Here is a 20,424-nt window from a genome sequence, read left to right as displayed (position 1 = left end):
TACGCAAACAGCGTACGCTGTTCTGTGTCAGCTGCGTCACGCGGATACGTTTTTTCCGTTTATTTACGCTTTGATTCGAACGAAAACAGTATTCGCGTGACGCAGCTGAAACAGAACAGCGTACGCTGTTTGCGTACAGGAGATAATCCAATATGGCGCTATGGTGAGGCAGATGAGATGATTTTTTGAATAAAGTCGTTATTTTTATGTTATTTGCATACAAAAAGTATTCTCATCGCTTCATAACATTCAGATGAACAATTTTGACGTTGGGTCTTGACAGTGGTGTTTACCTGGCAGTCAATGGGACAGATATTTTTCATCCAAAATATCTTAAACTGTGTTCCGAAGACGAACGAAGCTTTTACGGGTTTGGAACGACATGGAGGTACGTGATTAATGCCAAAATTGTCATTTTGGGGTGGAGTAACCCTTTAAACACTGAAACAATCTTCCTTCACAGTCTCTTTTGTGGTTTTAAAACATTTTAAGCTCGGAGTCGTCCATAATTGCCAGTTTCAGCCTTTTTTTGTTTTCCTGAGATTGAATCGTGACGCATTAAGAACTAGTTTTTCTCAAACTGAGAAAAGTGTCGTTAGTGTCGACTGGATTTGTAGCTTGTTAATTCTTTACCTCGAAGGCTTTAATGCATAACCCCCCCCCTATTTTGTCCTCATTCACACTAAATTTCACTCCCGAGTTATGGTATATTATTAAAAGCATTATAATGTTGCAGTCCCCATGCATCTTTGCCATTTAAATTAATTTGGCTTTTGTATTATTGTTCTATTTGTATGCTTTTGTACGAAATGACATTAAAGTGGACTTTGGTTCTAGTGTTTGTGCGTTCAAGCTGTGTCATAATGCTGTCGGGAACCATTCGTACTGTAAATAGCTGTATTATTTTAATAGAGGATTGTGGGTGACAAACTCTGCCTTAACGTTGGCGTCTTTTTCTTTTCTTTGCAGAAAACCTTGGGTTGTGCCCTTAAGCAAGGACAGGAAAGGATACATTCAGATTAACTAAGAAAAATCAGATCACACGGCTTGTGCTTTAATGTGTTTCAGTATGCATTTTTCCTTCTTTTATTTTAAGGCCATGCTACTGAATGTATCCGTGTCGGGAAGTTCTTTTAAAACAAAAAAAACGATGCACTAAATGGCCTTTTAGCTTCACACGCTTTGCATATCCCTGCTTACGAACGCTTCACGACTCTGATCTGGGTTTCCTGCAAAGATGAGGAAATGGTTTTCAGCCAAATATTTTGCATTTTCAAAGCGATAAACTAGTACAGCTCTTCCCTTCACTTCCCAATTCAGTTCGTTTATCAGCAGTGAAATAAGGTTTGTCATCTGCTCTGCATGTAAATCATTTCTTTCAACAGTCATTGGTCTATTTTTATGCATTGAAGGAAGTGTATAATTGGTATATATTGATACAAATTACTTAAACTGTCGTGTTTGTATATGTAAGTACCATATTTCATTCTTGGGGTCTGATGAGTTTGAAACCATTGTCAGTTTAGACTAGAATTGAGCGGCTTAATATACTTTCGGTTGCCACATATTTAATTAATAATTGCATGTCTGCTTCATATTTCACACTAAAATAAAAACTAATTTGCTTAATTGTCTGAGCAAAATGTATTATTATTATATTTTAAAATCTGACAAAACTAATTAAAATTAAACACGGGCTTGGACAGACTTAATATTAAAAAAAAATTAGTAAGATGCTTAATTTTCATTGGCTTAAATAGCTAAATAATTAGCTTTATTTTGATTGGCTTGGTCTGGTGCTTCTTAATTTTGTCTAATTTCGAAAACTTGCCTCGGTCAGGTGCTTAAATTGTAAAAAAATAATTATAATTTATCTTAATTTTTTATTGACTTGGTCTCATATTGAAAAAATAAATAAAATAATAAATATATTTAAAAATAATAATAATAATAATAATTTTGCTTAAATTTGATTGGCTTGGTCAAATACTCCAAATATCTAAATTAAGAAAACATTAAGTATCTGACCAGGCTAATCTGAATGTTTCGTATTCCCTTAAGAACACAAACTGCAAGTAGTTTGTATCAATTATTCAGTCGCGTATGGTATATGGCTGTCGACGGCTGAGTGCAGGTGTTTTCTTTCCGTGTTCTTGCATTATTTTTGAATGAGTTGAATTAGCACTGGAAAACTCTACGTGTGTGTGTATGTGTCATCTGCTCACCGCCGTCAATCACAACCACTGCTTCCTGTTTGTCAAACTGATATATGACTTTGAAATGATCAAATGATAAATGACGAATTGATGAATTGTTTTTGTATTTACTTTCTGTGCACAAATTTATTATGAAAAGTATTTTTCCTCGAATCTGATTAAACTGTGTACTATACAGATATAACACAATAACTGCGCTTTTCTTTGGTCATTCTCATGTTTTGTTCTGTACGAGTTGAATTGGACCGTTGTTAATAAAATTGATCTGATGGTTTGTATCTGCTGTGTAATGTCCTGTTTGAGAATGTGGGAATCTTTGCCGTGCGTGTGCGAGTGTCTCTATATAGCCTTCTCACACAAGTAAAGGTCAAGAGTGTAGAGAGGAGCTCTGGATCGTCTTGTGTGGGCAAAATGACACTGGGGTGCCACATTCCCTTTAGGAAGATATTTTGTACGACAAACATTTAACTACTGTTTGAACTTCAGTGGAGCCACGTCTTCCTCTGTCATGAGATTGTATGAAAATATACAATAGTACTAATTGTTGTTTCAAGGAAAGCATTGAGCTTTTGAAAACATTTTGCCAGCAAGGTTGCCATTTCTCTCTTTTGAAGTCAGTGACGTGACACTTCTTTTTTGTTAAGGATCTTTGACTTTATTTAGCTTCAAAACATCTTCGAACAATTTATGAATAAAAAAAATGAATGGCTCAATGTAGAAATGTCAAGGTGGAGATCATTAAGTCTCATTAAAAGACTGAAATACTTGAGGAAAATGTGATTTTAATAGTTATTTATGGTTTAATGTCATGTGGTGCAACCAGATACTTCTGTGATTAAAGTGGATTGCTGTCATGTGCTGCGTCCCAGTTCACCAGTTTATACTATGCCCTAAAAGTATTCTTATTCCTTACTGAAAGAAGTACATACTTTTGAGTGCGTAGCAGAAAAGTAAGTAGGCAAAATTTGGGACATACTACTTTCGTCAATAAAGTACAACAGTGTTTTAGTACCATATTAAAAAAACAAATTCTAAGATTAAGAGATTTAAAGTAGTATTATTTTGAGAAAAAAAGGCAAAACTATGAGAATAAAGTTGAAATATTTTGAGAACAAAATCAAAATATTTCGAAAATAAATTTTAAATGACGAGAAAAGTCTAAATATTTTGAAAATAAAGTCTTAAAATTTCAAGAATAAAGCTGAAATATTTCGAGAATAGTCAAAATTCTGAGAATGAAGTCAAAATATTTTGAGAATAAAACAAAATTACATGAATAAAAGTCAATATTTTAAGAATAAAGTCTAAATATTTTGAGAATAAAGTTGAAATTGCGAGAATAAAGTTGAAATTATGATAAAGTCGAAATATTTTGAGAATTAAGTTGAAATATTTCAAGTGTAAAGTTACGAGAATAAAGTTGAAATACTTGAAAATGAAGCTGAAATTGTGAGAATAATGTTGAAATATTTCAAGAATAAAGTTGAAATTACGAGAATAAAGGCGAAATATTTTGGGTAAAATTGAAATTATGAGAATAAAATTGATTAATTTTGAGAATAAAGTTGAAATATTTTGAGTGAAGTTGAAATTACGAGAATAAAGTTGAAATTATGAGAATAATTTTGAAATATTTTGAGAATAAAGTTGAAAAATTTCAAGAATAAAGTTCAAATTATGACAGCTGAAATTACGAGAATAAAGTTGAAATTATGATAATGTCGAAATATTTTGAGAATAATGCTGAAATTGCGAGAATAAAGTTGAAATATTTCGAGAATGAAGTTGAAATTATGACAATAAAGTTGAAATTACAGGAAAGTTTAAATATTTCGAGAATAAAGTTGAAATTACGAGAATAATGTTGAAATATTTTGAGAATAAAGTTGAAATATTTCAAGAATAAAGTTGAAATTATGAGAATAAAGGCGAAATATTTTGAGTAAAATTTAAATTATTAGAATAAAATTTAATTTTGATAATAAAGCTGAAATTACAAGAATCAAGTCTAAATATTTAGAGAATAAACTTGAAATTATGAAAATAAAGTTCAAATATTTTAAATAAAGTTACAATTATGAGAATAAAGTTTAAATATTTAGAAAAAGTTAAAATTACGAGAATAATGTTGAAATATTTTAAGAATAAAGCTGCAATTACGAGAATAATGTTGAAATATTTTAAGAATAAAGCTGCAAATACGAGAATAAAGTTGAAATATTTTGAGAATAATGTCAAAATAATCGAGAATAAAATTAAAATGATGAGAATAAATTATAAATAATTACCCTCATGTCATTCCAAACCTGTAAGACCTTTGTTCATCTTCGGAACACAAATTATAATATTTTTGTAATTTATGTAATTTGGTAAAAAAAGAGATGTTATAAACCGTAATGTTATAAAGCTACGAGAATACTTTTTGTGCGCATAAAAAATTAAAATAACTTTATTCAACAATTTCTTCTCTTCTGCGTCACCATCCACCACCATTCACGAGAGTATCAACTATGCATGAGGTAAGGAATGTTTTTAAAACCTTTTTGAAAATAATGTATTCAAAGTATGAAGAATTACCTTTTACTTGATAATTACACCACATGACATTTTTAAAGTCATTTGATGTAATCTTGAAAATTGTTTTTTTTTTAAAAACCCATTAAACCAACTTGGATACAAAGCTTAATTTTAAAAAGCTGACTCATTTCAAACTACATTTTAAAAGATTTCTTCTTTGTATTGTCTTTGACATCCTTATTTGTCCCGGAATGTCTTTAAATTCTTTTAAATGAATGTTTTTTCCCCCCATGTTAAAATTAAATGTCATACTGTTAATAATTACAACACTACATAAAAACTTTAGTCCAAATGGAAGAAATGAATGTTCCTCCCCTATTCTGAGGAACTAAATTACTCTGACCATACGCAAGTTTCTTTTGTCCTCATAAATTGGCACCTCTGAAATAGTATAATAGCGCTGCTATCTCGTCTCCGCAGGCCCATTCCCCAATATCTGGCCTGTAAATGATTTCCCAATATCAGTCCATCGTCTGTCTCCTGCTTCTCAGAAGTCATACGGTGACACAAAGAGAGTGACTTTCGTGACGTATCGCCCAAGAAGCACCCTTCGTTCCATCTCGCTCATTTCTATATCGACCTCTATCGTAGTGGGACCCTGGACAGAGTTCACCAGCACCAGCTGTCCCGTCAGTCTGCCCGAGCGCTGGACGGTGAAGTGCTGTACTCCTCGGTTCCCCAACAGGCCGAAGCGCAGGGTGTCTCCCACGATGCGGGCTGCGGACAACCGGAAGAGGACAGTGGGCGTGGACATATTGGACACCATGGACATGTAGTGGAAGTTAACGGAGGTTGGGGCCTGGAAACAGGTGATGTCTCCTTGGATGCAAGGGTTACGGTCGCAACGCCTAAGTGGAAGAGAAACCAGAGAGAGACGCTGGAATGCCAGACCAAACGTTAACCTGAAATTATCTTTTGGAAATATAGTATGTCCATCTGCTCAGAGCAGTAAACCAGAAATTTGGTTTTGGAGCAAATGTGAGAATAATTATAACTTTGTTGTAGACTAGAAATGTAATCTACGCAAATATGTTAACAAAAAAAATGTGGTCTACACATTGGAAATGTGCATTCTAGTTGAACATACACAAGACAAACTTACACTTAGTTTTTGTGCATTACTAGTGTGCAACATAAATTTTATCTTCAGCATGCATGCCTTGAATTTTTTTTGCGCTAATTAGTTTGTCCACAAGGTGGCTACACTAGCCTGATCTGTTGTTTTATAGTCAAAAAAGAAGTAGATGAAACCGAACGACAAACACCTATTTCATTGCACTACTTTTCCAGTTTGTCTATGTAAACAAGCTAAATAGAAACATTTAACTGTTGCGCTTGTGTCTCGCGACTTAAATACGTGGTACTTACATGGAACCCTGGGAATTAAAAATTGTATAGCTTAACATAACGTAAATGATGTCTTTTACTAAAATATGTAGCAGAAATCCACATTGTTTAATACATATTTTGGTCTATGGGGGGCACCATTAATTCAGTTATGTAAAACGGCTGCACTCTGTGAGCTACTGGCACTACCTGTTGCTATATTTACTGCAACATAACTCGGACTAAGCAGCGTGGAAAATAAAATACTGATACAGTGTCACATTGTGCTGCTTTTGGTTGTAATTTTCAGTCAAAGGGCAACAAGAGAAGCGATGTAAGTCTTCACTGCTTTCCTAGCAACAAGAAGAGGAGAGAAGAATGGAAAGATGCCCGTGGACAAATAAAACGTACTAAAGACCTGTGTCTTTGTTCTCTCCATTTTAGACCTGATGCCTCTGAGGCTTTTAGTAAACCATAGCTACTAAATGAGCTTACAAAATTATGTAAACATGTTAATGCATGTCATGACGGCGCAGCCACTGAAGGAGTTTTTCAGCGTGGATTTTACACAATGTCCAGAGGTGTTTAGACTCCTGGTGGTGAAAAACGATGGTACAGCATTTGTTTATATCCATTGTTACCTATTAGCTGTTTCAGTAGCTGTGGCCATTGTATCAGTATTTTATTTTCCAAGTTGTGTTGTGGTAAAAATAGCAACAGATAGCAATAGCTCATCAAGTGCAACCATTTTACGTAATCAAAATAATGGCACATAGACCAAAATATGTATGAAACGATGTGGATATTGTAAATAACATAAATATTTCATGGGTTTTCTACTACATATTTCAGTAAGAGACATCATTTACACCCAGGGCCCCCTTAAAAAAAAAGCTAAACTTTTAATCAACGGTCTATAGACCTTGCGATTGTTTCCCCATGTGCCCCGTGCTCTGTGAAAATGGTTTAAATGCATATAAAGACATTTTATTGGTGAGAGACTGTGCAGACAGCAAACACAAGGATGAAACTTTCTAGTGCGCATGTGTCAAAGCAGGGCTGCACGATTAATCGAAAGCGATTGTCATGTGCATTTTGTCAGTAAAGCCGGTTTTGTAATCAGTAGTAAATCTCCAGCACGTGCTTTCAGATGGAGCAGCATTTACTACACAGAGAGATACTTTGGGATTTACTGTGTTTTGAGGTTACTGTTGTAGATGTTAGTTCTAGAATAAATGTGCACATGCATTAATTCATCTCACTTGCTAAAAACAGACTAAACTCAGAATATGACGCAAAACTGCAACAATTAAATATATTAAATAATACAAATATCCTTTATGCATTTAATCAATTTTATTAACCAATGTCTTTGCTGCCAATCTTCGATGATCCAATTCATCCATACTAATAAGCAAAATTACTGAAGATAATCTAACATTTGTTTTCCATTTTTTTTATTGCTGAAGAGTTGACTTTTTTTCTGCATTCTACTGTACAGACGTGAATTTACTTTTCTCAAAGCCTGAGGCTTTTGTTGTGAAAAGGCTTTTACATTTGCCAAAAACAGAACTTTTTATATTAAAAACAAACAAGCAAGCCCTGCCCAGATTTAAAAAGTAACGCAAAAGTAAAGTAACACATTACTTTCCATAAAAATTAACTAACGTAATTAGTTACTTTTTTAGGGAGTAACTCAATATTGTAATGCATTACTTTTTAAAGTAACTTTCCCCAACACTGGCGACCAATGCTAAGATTTTGTGTCAACTTAAGTATACTTTGAGATTTGCTTTGTGTTTTGGGGTTGCTGTTAAAGTAACACATCAGTATTTCTGTGCTAAAGTTCACTATAGACATATTTGGTGCATTATAAACATGTTTAGAAATGTCAACCCAATCTGCATTTCCATTATCCTGCTAATTGCACAAAAACTGAAATTGTGAATCAAAAATGTGCCCAATGGAAACGCGTAAATTTTGCAAAAACTCCCATATATCGCAAAAAAGTTCTTACGCTCACATGAGGTGAAAAAAGAGTATTTGGCAAAACTGCAATGGAAACAGGGTTTTCTTTACCTTTACAGCTCACTTCGTGTACATAAATATCAGATGATCACTGCAGCACGTTTTAAAAGCACCCCAGAAGTAGATCTCCATGCTGCTTTGTTAAAGACACACACCTAAGCCTGCTTCAATTTAAAAATAACAGCTAGTGTGGTGGCTGCGATATACATAAACCTACCTGTACCAACATCAGTCATCATTACTTATTGCGAGAGGAAAAAAATATGCTTTAGTCTCATAACATTGGTTTACGGAAACCCTGTCATTTTGCTACATTTATATAATATCGCAAAAAATTGTGCAAATCAGCACAAATTTTGAGCTACATCAGCTTGAGTTGTAATTCGTACATATTTTACGAGGTGGCTAATTTTTATGACCTCACACGTACAAATGTGTACAATTTTAGCGAAAACGTATGTATTTTACGAGTTGCACAATACATATGAATTTGTACGAATGACCTACACCTAACCCCGCCCCTAAACCTACCCATCACTGAAATCATACGAATTCGTAAAAATTAGCCATCTCATAAAATACGTACGAATTAGTCGTGAGATAGCATTGCAAATCTGTCATTGAGCTAGCATAGCTACACTCACCAAAATTATAAACACAACACTTTTGTTTTGCCCCCATTTTTCATGAGCTGAACTCAAAGATCTAAGACTTTTTTCTATGTACACAAAAGGTCTGTTTCTCTCAAATATTGTTCACAAATCTGTCTAAATCTGTGTTAGTGAGCACTTCTCCTTTGCCGAGATAATCCAGCCACCTCACAGGTGTGACATATCAAGATGCTGATTAGACAGCATGATCATTGCACAGGTGTGCCTTAGGCTGACCACAATAAAAGGCCACTCTAAAATGTGCAGTTTTACTGTATTGGGGGTACCAGGGGGGTCCGAAAACCAGTCAGTATCTGGTGTGACCACCATTTGCCTCACGCAGTGCAACACGTCTCCTTTGCATAGAGTTGATCAGGTTGTTGATTGTGGCCTGTGGAATGTTGGTCCACTCCTCTTCAATGGCTGTGCGAAGTTGCTGGATATTGGCAGGAACTGAAACACGCTGTCGTATACGCCGATCCAGAGCATCCCAAACATGCTCGATGGGTGACAAGTCCGGTGAGTATGCTGGCCATGCAAGAACTGGGATGTTTAGCTTCCAGGAATTGTCTACAGTTCCTTGCAACAAGGGGGCCGTGCATTATCATGCTGCAACATGAGGTGATGGTCGTGGATGAATGGCACAACAATGGGCGGCCTAAGGCACACCTGTGCAATAATCATGCTGTATAATCATCATCTTGATATGCCACACAGGAGAAGTGCTCACTAACACAGATTTAGACAGATTTGTGAACAATATTTGAGATAAATAGGGCTTTTGTGTCTTAGATCTTTGAGTTCAGCTCATGAAAAATGGGGGCAAAAACAAAAGTGTTGCGTTTATAATTTTGGTCAGTGTAAAAGAGGTTGCATTCACATGCAGATTGTATCTGTTTTTATGCTGCCTTCAAATGAATGTACAGATGTGATTTTTTTTTTTCGCAAACTTTCAAAAATTTGTCTTTTGATTTACTCAGAATTAGGATCTTACCTGCTGAACTTGAAGGTGGCATTTTCTGAGATAGATGTTAATGCAAGAGATTAAAAACAGATGTAGCAGTAGTAGCATGACTTACAGTGGTGAGGTTTTGATGTACGTGGCGTTACGGAAGTGAGGGCAGTCCACATCCACACAACGATGGCCTCCGTATGTATTCACGCACACCTGTGCACTACTGCAGTTATGGGTTGCTCTCACACACTCGTCAATATCTACAGAGAGCAGGTTAAGAACAATAAATCAGTGCGATTTAGAAAATCATATATTTATGTTAGTTCCTTTTAAGGCGACATCAAACCAACATCAAAGAACTAGCAGTGATGAAAGCTGATGTTATTGCCTGCATCCATGCATCTAGGCCAAGGCTGCACATGAACACACCACAAAAACTACAACCGATTGCCAACTATCATATACGTTCTGTGCCGGCGTGAAAGGAAATAACTCTCCAGACCAGCAAGTGGCAGTAGTCTATATTGCAAATAAACAGACCGTGAACAAAGCATACGCTCAATGAGAGGCCGACAGCTTGGTGTGTCGCTGCCTTATAAATATAGACTTCAGTTTAACTTTTTTAAGTTATTTGGTTCATATCGTGGAGAGTCTAGATTTGTTCTAAAATCTAGCGAACCACATACCAAGCCAGCATTTTAAAGCATCATAGGGACCTTGGGCAAAATCTAAGGCAGCAATGTATTTGATAATGAACAGACCATGGCAGCTCCTGCTATCGCGGCCCAGGCTGTAACCGGCGGGACATTCGCAGTGGAAACTTCCAGGCGTATTCACACAGGTGTGCAAACACAGACGGCCGGGACGACTTAGACGGAAGAGCTCGCATTCGTCAATGTCTGAAACATACACACACACACAACGCTCAATCACATTTGGGTCGTTCTACAACTAGAGTGGCATTTGCATCTGAAATGTGCTCAGAAATGAAACTCATTAATCATACATCAAACCTACCATGATATATTCATTAATTTCTGTTCTGTCTCATTTCATACATGATCACACTGAATAATTTAGCATTTTAAAAATAAATTTAATTGACCATTGGCTGACATTCTCTTTTGTCGTTGGTGTTACACATAATTAAAGGTAATGAGAGCCAGTAACACCACTAATGAATCACTACACTGAATTAGCTGATTGTCATGATTTCGGAAGGTATTATAAAAGCAAAAATAATAGCATAGAAATCTGAAATGCATATCAGATAATAACCATGCCTATTACATATATTAAAATGAAAAATTATACAAATTTTAAGGTTTAATGAGGTATTATGATATGAATGGACTGTCCACATGTGATTATGAAATTTTCAAATTTTGAAATAACATTAAAATGTTTCACATATATTAATATGTAATAAAGTAACCTCTTAAATAGTATATAATAACATTTACTTTTTTATGTTTTCATGACACTATTACAAATAGCGTTTTTTTTTTTTTTTTTTTTTTTTTTTTTTTAATAATAAATAGTAACATTTTAGCATTTATATGTTTTTCTGCATTATGACGTAACACCATTAAAATAGTGACAAATGTTGTTAAAGCTTTCTAAGTTATGTTAAAAACTTTTTATTATTGTTTTCTTAGGGGCTTTTATTAAAGCATGTAGCATTTATGAACTAAATTAGAGCAAACAGTAATCCTAGTTACGTCATCAGCCTAGTTACATCACAGTTTCGATATTATAACTCACAGTTGTGTTTATATCTCACAATTCTAACAAATCCGACTCTTTTAAAGACTTTTTTGCAAGTTTATATCTCGCAATTGAGGGTTTTTTTCTCAGAATTGAGTTTGTCCTTAGTATTCACAATTCTGAGAAAAAAACTCACAATTGCAAGATATAAACTAACAATTCTAAGTAAAAAAAGGCAGATTTGCGAGTTTATATCTCACAATTATGAGAAAAAGGTCAGAATCACAAATTTTTATTTCAATTATTATTTATTGCAATTCTAAGAAAAAGTCAGATTGTGAGATAAAAAGTCGCAATTACCATTTTTTATTTTTTTATTCAGTGGTGGAAACAGGCTTCCATGTTAAACAGAGGGTGGAAATGGCCATTTGTTAAAAATATGTTTGAATTTAAATTTGGAAAATGGTCATGAAATGTAATATTACAAAAATTGCACATAATTACACAGACCTATATATTTAACACTAGTACTGCAGCACACGGTTTACAGATATCTGTCATGAGATGCGTGTGTGTGCGTGTTACCTGTGCAAAGTGTCCTGTTGTGGCTGGAGATGCTGTAGCCCTGCTCACAGGTGCAGTGGGTGGAGTCCAGAAACTGAATGCAGCGAGACGCTCTCATGTGGGTGGAGACGGAGACAGGAGGATGAGACGATGATGAAGAGGATGTTGATATAGAGGCGGATGCATCGTTGTTTACAGTGGTGTCTACAACTGAGAGGATGGGAAACAGCATATGGTTATACAATGACCTTTGACCTTTTAGATTCAGTCAGAGTAGGAACTATGTGTAATATGACACAAATGACAGTGAGGTCCTGAGGAAAGTGCAGTCCATTCAGTGTCACACTGTTGCATATCTGTTGTATATATAATTCTTTCATCTTTTGTTTCATAAATGATATGTAAATTGTTGCATCAAACTAAATTTGACAATTTATGCAAGGATACAAATTACAGCAAAAACAGTAAAGTTTTGAAATATTTTTACTATTTAAAGTAACTGATATCTGTTTGAATATATTTTAAAATGTAATTTATTCCTGTGATTTCAAAGCTGATTTTTTAGCATCATTTCTCCAGTCACATGATCCTTCAGAAATCATTGTAATATTCTGATTTGCTACCAAAAAAAAAAAAAAAAAAAATTATTATTACTATGTTGAAAACAGCTGAGTATAATTTTTTCAGGTTTCTTTGATGAATAGAAAGTTCAGAAGAACAGCACTGATCTGAAATAGAAATCTTTTGTAACATCATACATGTCTTTATCATCACTTTTGATTCATTTAAAGCACCCATGCTAAATAAAAGTATTCATTTCAATAATTTCTTTCCCAATAATTTCTTTATTTCAGACAAATGCTGATCTTTTGCTCTCTCCTATTCATCAAAGAATCCCGAAAAAAATGTGATCAACTGCTTTAAATATTGATAATAATACTATTACTACTAATAAATGTTTTTGAGCAGCAAATCAGCATGTTAGTATGATTTCTGAAGGATCATGTGACACTGAAGACTGGAGTAATGATGCTGAAAATATAGCTTTGATCACAGAAATAATTTACACTTTAAAATATATTAAAAAGAAAATAGTTATTTGAAATAGTAAAACTATTTCACAATATTACTGCTTTTGCTGTACTTTGATCAAATAAATGCAGGCTTGGTGGGCAGAAAAACTTTAAAAACGTTAAAAATCTTACTATTCAAAAACTTTGGACTGACAGTGTACACAAATTTGTTCAGCTTATGTTTCTTAAATAAAGCATAAATTATGTTAATTTAAATGCAACAATTTATGCAAAAGCATTCATTGTTACATAGAATTTAATGTGAAATTTACTTGGTTTTATGAATGATATTCACAAAAATGCAATTAATTATGATGTTAAAAAGCCTAGTACATACTAATACAAAGATTTCAGAGTCTACTGCAAGTCATGTAAGTCAACATTTCTCCTGTCATTGATGATAATGGTTTAGAGAGAATCAGACTCGTACACTTGCAGTACGGCCGAGCTCCACTCCAGTTCTGGGAGTCCAGACAGACTCTGGTTTCTGGTCCCATCAGCTGAAACCCAGGGCTGCACACGTAGTGAACCGCATGGCCCAACTTATAGACTTTCCCTAGGACCCGTCCATTAACCAATAGTTCAGGCGGAGGACAGTCTGATCCTGGGAAAAAGAATTAAAGAGGCTACACACACAGTTCCTACATATTGCACAGTACATAGTGCAGCCTGTACTTCAACACTGATTATAAGTTGTATACTGAAGTTATATCTTTCATCATAGCATGGTTTACAGGTATAGTTCACCCAAAAATGAAAATTTGCTAAAAAAGCTGTCATCCTTGGGCCATTCAAGATTTAGACGAGTTTATTTCTTCATCAGAAGTCTATCATTCCATCATTTGCTCACCAATGGATGTGAATGGGTGCCAATGAGTCCAAACAGCTGATAAAAACATCACATTCATCCACAAGTAATCCACACCACTCCAATTCATCAATTAATGCCTTGTGTTTGTAATGAAAACAATTAATCAGTAGGGCTATTTTAATTTTAAACCACTGCTTATGTCTAAAATATGAGCCCATAATCCAAAATATTGCTTTATGCAGTGAAAAAGTCATCTCATCTAAATCAGAGAAATCAGCACAGATCAAACACCATTTACAAGCCAAAACCGTCCAAAACATCTCTAAACAAAAGTGTGGAAGGATTTGATGTCAGAAAACAACAGAAGATGTACTTTTCACTGATGGAAGCATTTTTATGAATTACGGACTTGTACACTGACGCAAAACTTTTGTTGTTGCCCCCATTTTTCATGAGCTGAACTCAAAGATCTAAGACTTTTTCTATGTATATAAAGGCCAATTTCTTTCAAATATTGTTCACAAATCTGTCTAAATCTGTGTTAGTGAGCACTTCTCTTATGCCGAGATAATCCATCCACCTCACAGGTGTGGCATATCAAGATGCTGATTAGACAGCATGATTATTGCACAGGTGTGTCTTAGGCTGGCCACAATAAAAGGACACTTTAAAATGTGCAGTTTTATCACTCAGCACAATGCCACAGATGTCACAAGTTTTGAGGGAGCATGCAATTTGATTGTCTGAGACCAGCCACCCAGACAACTGCTGCAACAATCGGTTTGCATAACCAAAACATTTCTGCACAAACTGTCAGAAACCATCTCAGGGAAGCTCATCTGCATGCTCGTTGTCCTCATCGGGGGCTCGACCTGATTGAAGTTTGTCATCGTAACCGACTTGAGTGGGCAAATGCTCACATTTGATTCTCTTCATGGATGAATCCCGGTTTTCATTGTACAGGGCAGATGGCAGACAGCGTGTATGGCGTTGTGTGGGTGAGCGGTTTGCTGATGTCAACGTCGTGGATCAAGTGACCCATGGTGGCGGTGGGGTTATGGTATGGGCAGGCATATGTTATAGACAACGAACACAGGTGCATTTTATTGATGGCATTTTGAATGCACAGAGATACTGTGACGAGATCCTGAGGCTCATTGTTGTGCCATTCATCCACAACCATCACCTCATGTTGCAGCATGATAATGCACGGCCCCATGTTGCAAGGATCTGTAGACAATTCCTGGAAGCTGAAAACATCCCAGTTCTTGCATGGCCAGCATACTCACCGGACTTGTCACCCATTGAGCGTGTTTGGGATGCTCTGGATCGGTGTATACGACAGTGTGTTCCTGTTCCTGCCAATATCCAGCAACTTCGCACAGCCATTGAAGAGGAGTGGACCAACATTCCACAGGCCACAATCAACAACCTGATCAACTGTATGTGAAGGAGATGTGTTGCACTACGTGAGGCAAATGGTGGTCACACCAGATACTGACTGGTTTTCGGACCCCCCGGACCCCTCCAATACAGTGCTGTCTAATCAGCATCTTGATATGTCACACCTGTGAGGTGGCTGGATTATCTCGGCAAAGGAGAAGTGCTCACTAACACAGATTTAGACAGATTTGTGAACAATATTTGAGAGAAATTGGCCTTTTGTGTACACAGAAAAAGTCTTAGATATTTGAGTTCAGCTCATGAATTATGGGGGCAAAAACAAAAGTGTTGTGTTTATAATTTCGGTCAGTGTATTTTGGTTAAAAACATTGGTATAAAGTAATAATAATAATAATAAAATCTCTAATGATGGATTTGTTTCTTACAAACACACAGCTTTAGGAATCTCAAGATGTTAACTGATGGACTGGAGTGGTGTGGATTACTTGTGGATTATTGTGATGTTTTTATCAGCTGTTTGGACTCTCATTCTGATGGCACCCATTCACTGCAGATGATCTACTGGTGAGCAAATGATGTAATGTTGCATTTCTCCAAATCTGATGAAGAAACAAACGCATCTACATCTTGGATGACCTGAGAGTGAGGATATTTTAAGCAAATTTTCATTCTGAAGTCTTTAAAAGGAGTGTGAATGACCACAGTGTACTTCTCTGTTAATAATGTCTTGCTCTTGTCTGTATAAACCAGTTTGTTTGTTGATGTAACAGACTGTACTGACCTGTGCTCTCATTGTCTGTGTTGGATTTGTTGTGTTTTATTGTGCTGTTCTGTAACAGGCTGAGTTTCTTGCGGAGGCTCCGCAGACTCTGTAGGAAAGACGTCTCATGGGCAGAGAGAAGCTTTTGGACTTGCCGAAGAGCATTCAGCACTTCCTGTCCACTCTGACAGTCCTGTGCAATTAAAAATACATACATATATTAAACAGGTTATAAATTTGTTATAAACTTTGTCAGACATTTTATACTGCAAGACAAAATATTGCAAGATAATTCAATTTATTAATAAGTAAAATTACATTCATGAGTTAATTTAAATGATTTTTAAGCTGAAATACATATCAGTATTTTCATGTAGGTTAATTTTACAGAAGAACCCAGAGTCTATTTCACAGTCTTACCAACATAGTTTAAGGCTATTTCAGAGCTGAATTGCACTGTCATTTGAACTGTCCGTTGCAGCTCTGGTTTAGTCTTGGACTAGATCTACTCTGTGTTTTGGAAAAAGGGCCATATAAGAGCCTGGTGTTAAAACCAAAGGCAAACACCACAGTGGTTTCACAGTGTGAAAAACTATTTCATACTTGCAGACTGAGCTGGAAGATGTTTAGCAAATGTGAAGCATGTTTATGAAGAAAGCTTAACAAGGCATTTGTTTTAAATTGCTAAACTCTTTAATGTATTAACACAATATTAATTTCACCAAGTTCACATTTGCACATAAAAGTCTAAATAAAAGCATGCTATTATGAAGAACGTAAATTCATCATTTAGATTTTAGATTTCAAATGTTAAATATTCAGCAACAGACCTTGAGGAATAAGAATAAAAAATTAAAATATAATGTTTAAAATTCTATTATTAATAATATTAATATTTATTACTGTATATTATTACTAAAAACGTTTTACATAGACCCTGGTGGACCAGTATACAATAAAATAAAATAAAATAATTATACATATTTTAATGAATACACCATACATTAAGGATGTATAAAATATATTGCAGAATATTGATAAAGGCCCAATAACAAAAAAAAAATCTTAAGACAACAAATACAAATTTGTTAAAGTCCCAAAAATAAAGTTTTTCTTTATGTTTAGATTATATTGTTTTAAAGTTACTTACTTGCCCCTGAGATGTGAAGAGTTGACTTGTAAAAATGATCATGAAAAAAACCTTCATCCTGACAATAACTAAAGTGAACGTCAGAAAACTTGAGCTAAATGTTGTTATTCCACTATGGTTATGTTCAGCTCTGATGCTGTTTGAGTCCTGACTGAGTCTGTGCTTGTTTTGAGGTGTTTTCAACCCGCCCTTCATCTCTTTCCCACATAGCAAACGCTCAAGAGTGTGCTCCACATCTGCATGGACACGTGCGTCTGAGAGAACTCAAACGCCAAAGAAATAAAAGGTAATTTAAATGATTGGCCTACCAGTATTTATACTCTATATAATTACGAGTCCTAATAATTTAAGAGGAGAATGTCATCTCTGAAAGAAATTATTGTAGCCCTGTACAAAAATTAACCATGGTTTTATTATAGTAAAATTGTAGTAACCATGTTTTTGGCATATTGATTACCCTTTGTATAACCACAGTTTTACTAAAAAATACCATGGTTAAATTATAGTGTAGCAAAACCATGGTTAATTTGTGGTTACCATGGTTAACTATAGTAAACATGTTTTTTTGCCTTTATGTGTATTAAAACCAGGGTGTCTTTTAAAGAAGTCCAAAATATCAAGCTAACCAAACCAGATGGCACACGTACGTCTGCAAGATGTCTGTTAAAGATCACTTGATCTGGAAAGCATCAGTTGTGTACAAACATCTGACAGACGTCTGTAGGATGTCAGTTTGACATACATTCTAAATCATAAACATCTTAAAAACATCTTATATACGTCTGTTTGACATCTGATAGGAAACGTCCAATAGACGTATTGCAGGTGAGCAAACACTCTAAAAAATACATCTTGCAGATGTACATGCAGATGTCAAATAGATGTCTATGTGATGTACGTGTGCTAGAGAAACATTTTCACAATATAGCTTGTAAAAAATTGCAACACAGCAGTTCTTCCCCTAATAGCACATGACGTCTCCGAGATGTCTATTTGACGTCTGCATTTACATCTGCCAGACATATTTTTTAGGGTGTTTGCTCATCTGCAATATGTCTACAGAACGTTTCCTATCAGATGTCAAATAGATGTCTATTAGATGTCTTTAAGATGTTAATGATTTAGAATGTTTGTAAAACTGACATCTTACAGACATCTGTCAGATGTTTGTACACAGCAGATGCTTTCCAGATCAAGTGATCTTTAACAGACATCTTGCAGACGTACGTGTGCTATCTAGGTCTTGATCTGGAAAACATCACTCTGAAAAATTTGTCTTGCAGATGTAAATGCAGAGGTCAAAAAGACGTCTCCATGATGTAAGTGTGCTATCAGAGAAACATTTTCACAATATAGCTTTAAAATTGTAAAACAGCAGTTCTTCTGCTGTGACAAAAGCAGAATGACAAAAAATACCCTAATAGCACATATACATCTCGGAGACGTCTATTTGACATCTGCATTTACATCTGGAAGATGTATTTTTTGGGGTTTTTGCTCATCTACAATACTTCAAATGGACGCTTCCTATCAGATGTCAAATAGATGTCTATTAGATGTCTTTAAGATGTTAATGATTTAGAATGTTTGTAAAACTGATATCTTACAGACGTCTGTCAGATGTTTGTACATAGCAGATGCTTTCCAGATCAAGTAGTCTTTAACAGACATCTTGCAGACGTACGTGTGCTATCTGGGTCTTGACCTGGAAAGCATCACTGTGAAAAATGTCTTGCAGATGTAAATTCAGACGTCAAATAGAAGTCTCCGTGATGTACATGTGCTATCAGGGCACGTACATCTGCAAGATAACTGTTAAAGATCACTTGATCTGGAAAGCATCTGCTGTGTACAAACATCTGATCAGATGCCTGTAAGATGTCAGTTTGACATACATTCTAAATCATAAACATCTTAAAGACATCTAATATACGTCTATTTGACATCTGACAGTAACGTCCAATAGTCGTATTGCAGATGAGCAAACCCTCTAAAAAATATGTCTTCCAGATGTAAACGCAGACGTCAAATAGACGTCTCCGTGATGTACGTGTGCTATCAGGGCACATACGTCTGCAAGATGTCTGTTAAAGATCACTTGATCTGGAAAGCATCTGCTGTGTACAAACATCTGATCAGATGCCTGTAAGATGTCAGTTTGACATACATTCTAAATCATAAACATCTTAAAGACATCATATATACGTCTATTTGACATCTGACAGTAACTACCAATGTCTTCCAGATGTAAATGCAGACGTCAAATAGACATCTCCATGATGTACGTGTGCTATCAGAGAAACATTTTCACAATATAGCTTTAAAATTGTAAAACAGCAGTTCTTCTGCAGTGACAAAAGCAGAACGACAAAAAGTACCCTAATAGCACATATACATCTGCTAGACATCTATTTGACATCTCCATTTACATCTGGAAGATGTATTTTTTTTGGGTTTTTTGCTCATTTACTATACTTCGAATGGACGTTTCCTATCAGATGTCAAATAGACGTATATTAGATGTCTTTCAGATGTTTATGATTTAGAATGTGTGCAAAACTGACATCTTACAGACGTCTGTCAGATGTTTGTACACAGCAGACGCTTTCCAGATCAAGTCTTTAACAGACATCTTGCAGACGTACGTGTGCTACGTAGGTAGGCTATTTGAATACTTCCTGGTAGATATCAATTATATTATATAACCCGAATAGTTTACATTCACAATGAAATAACTGCCATACAGCTTCCTAAAGTTGTGATTATCTGAGGAAATGTGTTTGTAAACACTGTCCACTGCATGAAACACAATTTGGACCGGTGAAATATTTTATATAAGTTTTTATTTTTTGCATCATTCGTGGAATATTTGCAGTTATAGATTCAATTATTGCTATCTAAGCAGTTAAACTTTATATCATAGAAACGCAGGCGTTCATTAATCATCCAACTCAAACGTGTTCCCAAGACTAAGAGCCGCATTTCTCAGAAATCACAGAGCTGTCACAGACGACGGCTTTTTAAATCCCCAAACCCGCGATAGTTTTACATCATCAGCATTTTACAAGCGTGATTTCACCCGGTGTTAGTCGTTCTGACGGTGTCTCGAATGGCTGGAGCGCAAAGCTAAAGTTAGTTTTTCATCTGTCATCCTCTCACATTAGCGTATAGTTGGGAGGGGAAACTCAGGGGAATGAATTTAA

At 35.3% G+C, this 20,424-nt stretch overlaps 2 protein-coding genes across 3 annotated transcripts in view; one reads left to right on the top strand and one right to left on the bottom strand.

The window, feature by feature from the left end:
- Nucleotides 1–2,494, top strand: part of glg1a (golgi glycoprotein 1a) — a 33,287-nt gene extending 30,793 nt beyond the window's left edge. For both annotated transcript variants that reach the window (XM_051099035.1, XM_051099034.1), the window contains one exon: nucleotides 970–2,494. In XM_051099035.1, the coding sequence (XP_050954992.1) occupies nucleotides 970–1,027 (58 nt within the window). In that variant the 3' untranslated portion in view covers nucleotides 1,028–2,494. The remainder of the gene's footprint in view (nucleotides 1–969) is intronic.
- Nucleotides 2,495–4,239: 1,745 nt separating this feature from the next.
- Nucleotides 4,240–17,360, bottom strand: si:dkey-234i14.3 (fibulin-7-like). The gene is made up of 7 exons (XM_051099037.1): nucleotides 17,222–17,360; nucleotides 16,093–16,264; nucleotides 13,527–13,700; nucleotides 12,045–12,233; nucleotides 10,514–10,651; nucleotides 9,877–10,012; nucleotides 4,240–5,641 (listed from the first exon to the last, which is right to left on the bottom strand). The coding sequence occupies exons 1-7, from the start codon at nucleotides 17,276–17,278 to the stop codon at nucleotides 5,281–5,283; spliced, it is 1,227 nt and encodes a 408-aa protein (XP_050954994.1). The 5' UTR covers nucleotides 17,279–17,360; the 3' UTR covers nucleotides 4,240–5,280.
- Nucleotides 17,361–20,424: the final 3,064 nt, after the last annotated feature.

Source organism: Labeo rohita, chromosome 25 (assembly GCF_022985175.1).
Source record: "Labeo rohita strain BAU-BD-2019 chromosome 25, IGBB_LRoh.1.0, whole genome shotgun sequence".
Classification (NCBI taxonomy): Eukaryota; Metazoa; Chordata; class Actinopteri; order Cypriniformes; family Cyprinidae; genus Labeo; species Labeo rohita.
The sequence above is the reverse complement of the archived record's forward strand: the minus strand, read 5'-3'. Positions and strand labels throughout refer to the sequence as shown.

Bases quoted from the DNA above. Each gene is read 5' to 3' on its own strand.
- si:dkey-234i14.3 (XM_051099037.1), bottom strand. From the start codon at position 17,278: ATGAAGGTTTTTTTCATGATCATTTTTACAAGTCAACTCTTCACATCT. The intron at 16,265-17,221 runs GTAAGTAACTTT...TTAATTGCACAG, and splicing joins TCTTCACATCTCAGGGGCAA to GACTGTCAGAGTGGACAGGA. The intron at 10,652-12,044 runs GTAACACGCACA...TGTATGTTTCAG, and splicing joins CAACAGGACACTTTGCACAG to ACATTGACGAATGCGAGCTC.